Source organism: Pseudophryne corroboree, chromosome 7 (genome assembly GCF_028390025.1).
Source record: "Pseudophryne corroboree isolate aPseCor3 chromosome 7, aPseCor3.hap2, whole genome shotgun sequence".
NCBI lineage: Eukaryota > Metazoa > Chordata > Amphibia > Anura > Myobatrachidae > Pseudophryne > Pseudophryne corroboree.
In genome coordinates, this window is record NC_086450.1 from 477,286,723 (window position 1) to 477,291,344 (window position 4,622).

General features: G+C 46.2%; 1 protein-coding gene across 1 annotated transcript; it reads left to right on the forward strand.

Moving 5' to 3' along the window:
* Positions 1–1,239: 1,239 nt before the first annotated feature.
* Positions 1,240–2,115, forward strand: LOC134944362 (taste receptor type 2 member 41-like). The gene has a single exon (XM_063932941.1). It carries the CDS (start codon positions 1,240–1,242, stop codon positions 2,113–2,115), a length of 876 nt encoding a protein of 291 aa, XP_063789011.1.
* The last annotated feature ends 2,507 nt before the right edge of the window (positions 2,116–4,622 follow it).

Genomic DNA, 4,622 nt, shown 5'->3' on the forward strand with positions numbered 1-4,622 from the left:
CATGCGTATGCCCTGCAATGTGCACGCGTGACTTACGGGTACAAAGCCCTTTGTGGTTTTGCACAGGTTCTAGCGAAGTTTTTGCTCGCACTGGCGGCCGCTAGAAGATTGACAGGAAGGGGGCGTTACTGGGTGTCAACTGACCATTTTCCGGGAATGTTTGCAAAAACACAGGCGTGGCTTAAAAAAACGCAGGCATGGCTGGGCGGGTATATGACGTCAAATCCGGACACGAATAGGCTGAAGTGATCGCAAGTGCTGAGTAGGTTCAGACCTACTATGAAACTGCACAAACTGTTTTTGCAGAGCTCTGCTGCACAAGCGTCCGCACTTCTGCTAAGCTAAAATACAGTCTCCAGTGGGCAGCGCCATAGCGTTTGCACAGCTGCTAAAAACTGCTAGCGAGTGATCAACTCGGAATGACCTCCTATATCCTCATCTTCACTAAAAGACATACATGTAAAAGCATTCCCATACAAGCGCCATCTTGTGGTTACAAAGTATATTGCAACTTTAATAAAGATAATTAGTTCTTCGTAGCTAACGTGTTGATCGTGGGACAGACTTCCATATGCTGTATAATCTAATATTATTACATTAGCTTTAGAAGACATGGAAGTTTAGAGGCGTACATTCCTCTGAAACATTTTGCTTCCTATGTAATGAGCAGGAACTATAGACAAATGTGAGACATGTGTGTGTTGTACATGATGTATATGTAGTCATGCCCCTTTTCCTTTGCTACCACCGGGAGCACTGAGAGGGTGGGGTCAGGTAAGAAATACATGGGCCCATATCTATTGTGGGGTCAGGGCTTGCCAGGGAAGTGGAACCATGACCCCTAATGTGCAGTGACAATGCCCCCTCACATTTATTGCACAGGCTACCCTATGGGGCCCCAGCACTGCGGCCCACCAGATGTTTCTGCTGCCCCGGTTACCTGTGGATCATTACACATTTGTTCTGTATATTTTTTTATCATTTGCATTTTTACTGAGTAAATCTGATACCAGTAATAAAACAAAATAAATCCTATCCCAGCTTCCTTTCCTCCCGTCTCTCCAGTCTCACAGAGGACATTAATACACACAGGGAAACCAGATATCACCCAGATTTGCATGCCTCCCCCTGCTCCGTGCTCCCTCTGCCCGGCATGTAATCATTACACCACTGGCACTTGTCACATCTTCTGTCATTATATTAGTAAGGGAAACAGGACAGGTCGCCCGGCTGTGCAGAATGCAGCTGTCTGTGCAGAGTGTGATAAGCATCATTTTATCTATAATCGGGATACATGGAATCATCATAAACTCCGCCATCCTCTCTGTGTACATCAGACTCTGGAGAACGAGCAATAGACTCGGAGCCAGTGACCCAATCCTGCTCTCTATGGCTCTCACCAATCTCCTCCTGGTGTCTCAGTTGTTGCTGAGCGATTACTTGTCTTTTTTTCACCCTGAAATTAACACAGGAATATTATATTTGTTTTATGTCCTGTTTGTCCTGTTCAATATGAGTTTGTGGAACACCGCCTGGCTCTCCATCTGCTACTGTGTGAAACTCGTCACCGTTACCCACCGGATCTTCCTCTGGGTGAAAATGTGGTTTCCCTCTTCCATCTCCAAACTCCTCATAGGATCAGCAATATGGTCAGTTCTGGTGAAATTGCCCTTTATATGGACAGCACAGATGATGATTCAACAAAATACAAATGTTACTGATGGGTCAATAGATTTTTCAGAGAAGGTGAATGTTCCATTTAAAGTGATGAACCTGCTGCTCAGTTACGTCCTGCCCTTTACCCTGACTGTCACCTGTATTGGGCTCAGTGTGACGTCTCTCCTGCACCATGTCTGGAGGATTAGGCAGAACGTGTCCCAGGACAGCTCATCCCCTCAGCTCCAGGCTCTTGTTCGGGCGGCTGTGACAATGATTCTACATGTGGTGTTGGACCTGAACTTCCTGTTTATACTTATTTATCCATTTGCTGTGTCGTTCTATATGAGTCCTATGGTACAAACATTATTCTGGGTTTATTTCTTCTCATATCCATCTGTAAAAGCTTTCATACTAATCATTGGAAACCGCATGTTAAGGAGAAGTCTCTTCAGATGAGAATTTACCACCATTAGATAACAGGCAGGACGTGTAGTTGGGTATCAGGCAGTAATTATATCTTACACGTATTCTTAGCACCTTCAAGACAGAGATTTTAGGATGTTATTTTTATACTTCCCCTATTACAGTATGTAGTAGATTTGATTTTCTTGTAATAGGAATAAGAAATCCTCATATAGATGTTCTGTATATGCTACATTACCATGTTAGTCCATTGTGGATTTTAATAAAGTCTTCTACTTGCTGCCTCCTGACAAATCCAGGAGGAAGACTGAAACCCAATTTATAGTACCCTTAGCATTGCCCCCTCCCCTCAGCTGGGAGAGAGTGATGATGGAGATGTAGTAATGAAACTGTCACTTTGCACGTCTCTCCGCTCCTGTTACATCACTACATGATGATTGCTGTGTCACACTGTCCTGCAGAAGGCTACATAGTGTCATCTTCCCATCACTGCTGTGTCCTGTCACTGACCAATAGCCGCCCTGCACACAACTGCAGACACCTCGTGCCTAGTACTTACCACCACGCTACTAGCCGCCACCTACATTATGGAGCTAATACCGACCCCGAGATACTTCTCGCTTCACTAAGGGAAAGATCCATTGAGCAGCAATAGCACAAATAATAATGTATGGTCCTATACTGCCTGGGGGCAGCCATAGATAGAAGTGGCTACAGACTGGAAGAAGTGATGGGTATATGGGAAGGAATGCTGAGATACTCACACTACACAGCCCAATGTATTGTGTCAGTCACACCTATTGCTGACAGGTGCATCAGATCCAGCATACAGCCAGACACTCCCCATACACATACATTAGCAGTAGATGGGTAATAAGAGCTCACTGACTGTAAACATGGCACGGTCACAGGATGCCGCCTGTCCACCAGGTCATATTGTCAGATCTCTGCCCTGCTAGAGCCGCCCCGGTCACCTGTAAGTGCTGCTACTGTGAGGTGGAAACATCTAGGAGTAACAGCAGCCAACCCCGCCATGCAGCAGCTGCACCACCTAACAACACGGGTCCACCAAGTGCTGAGACATCACCTGTCCCTGGCTGCAGTCCTCACCACCAAATCCCATTCTGTATCTGGGTGTAATGTCAAGCTCTGCTGGTCAGGAGCTTCAGGGTTCCAGCTCCCATGGTCAAGAGAAACATACAATCCTCTGATCACCCTGCGCAGTCTCAGACATTGTGTGGAGACAGCACAACGATCCTGGACTCTGGAGCAGTGGAAATGTGATACCTGAAATGATGAATTACACAATGTGATCTGACAGTGATGGGAAACTTTACTGCTACACATTACAAAGACACTACAGGATTGTGTGCTCCCACCTGTGTGACAGCAGGCTGGGAAGGTCCTATACTGTGTCATCATGACAGTGCCCCCGTGCATACACTGAGGTCCATCATACAATGGCTTGCTGAGATCCTGACTGTTCTGCGCACAGCTCTGACCTCAGCCCCATCCGACACCTTTGGGATGAATATAACCCCATCTGTGAGCCAGGCCTTATTGTGGTCATCAGTGGCCGACCTCACTGACTTCATCTGGCTGTAATAATGCAATTCCCTGAGATGTGCACAAAATACTATTGTAAAGTCTTCCCAGAATGTGGTTAGGAGTACTGTAAATGCCACATTAGTCCAGCCTGCTTGCCTTTAGAAAAGTGCTTAGTGAGGCTATTATGGGGACACACAGCGATGTTTTAGGTTAAAGGTTTGGTGGATGGACAGGGTCTTGTGTAGTCCAAGGGAAATTCAGATCGTATATAAAGAAGAAGGTCAAGAAAGTTACAGAGATAAGGGAAGATATTTATGTTGGTGGTTTTGTTAGTGGTTGTACAGTATTTGTAGAAGCAGAACTGGCACAAATTTCCTAGGACAGGGTTTCTGAAACTCTGTCCTCAGGACCCCAAACAGTTCATGTTTCCCAGGTTTCTTGTGTCCAGCTAGGTGGCCTGGAAAATGTTTGCTATTTGGGTAATTGAGTTTGACAACTACCATCCTAGACATTTGTCTAGGCCACCAAAGTTCCATGGATCCTTAACCTGTGGCCCTCCAGCTGCTGTGGCGCCATGAGATCAACGAGGAAAGCATTCGCAGGAGCGAACGCAGGAAGATTGACATCAGGAAGGCGTTTCGGGGTGGCAACTCACCGTTTTCTGGGAGTGGTGAGGAAAACGCAGGCCTGTCCAGGGATTTGCAGGGTGGGTGTCTGACATCAATTCCGGGATCTCACAGGCTGAAGTGATCGCAGTGGCTGAGTAAGTTGAGAGCTACTCAGAAATTACACAAAACTTTTTGACACAGCTCCCCTGCACATGCCTTCGCACACTTGCTAAGCTAAAATACACTCCCCCATAGGCTACGACTACCTGATCACACAGGCTGCAAAAAATTTCAGCGAGCGATCAACTTGGAATGACCCCCAGTGTCGTGTGTGTTATGTGCAGAACATGGAAGTGTTTGTTAGATTCAACCAGATTTGGATAA

Bases quoted from the DNA above. Each gene is read 5' to 3' on its own strand.
- LOC134944362 (XM_063932941.1), top strand. From the start codon at position 1,240: ATGCAGCTGTCTGTGCAGAGTGTGATAAGCATCATTTTATCTATAATC.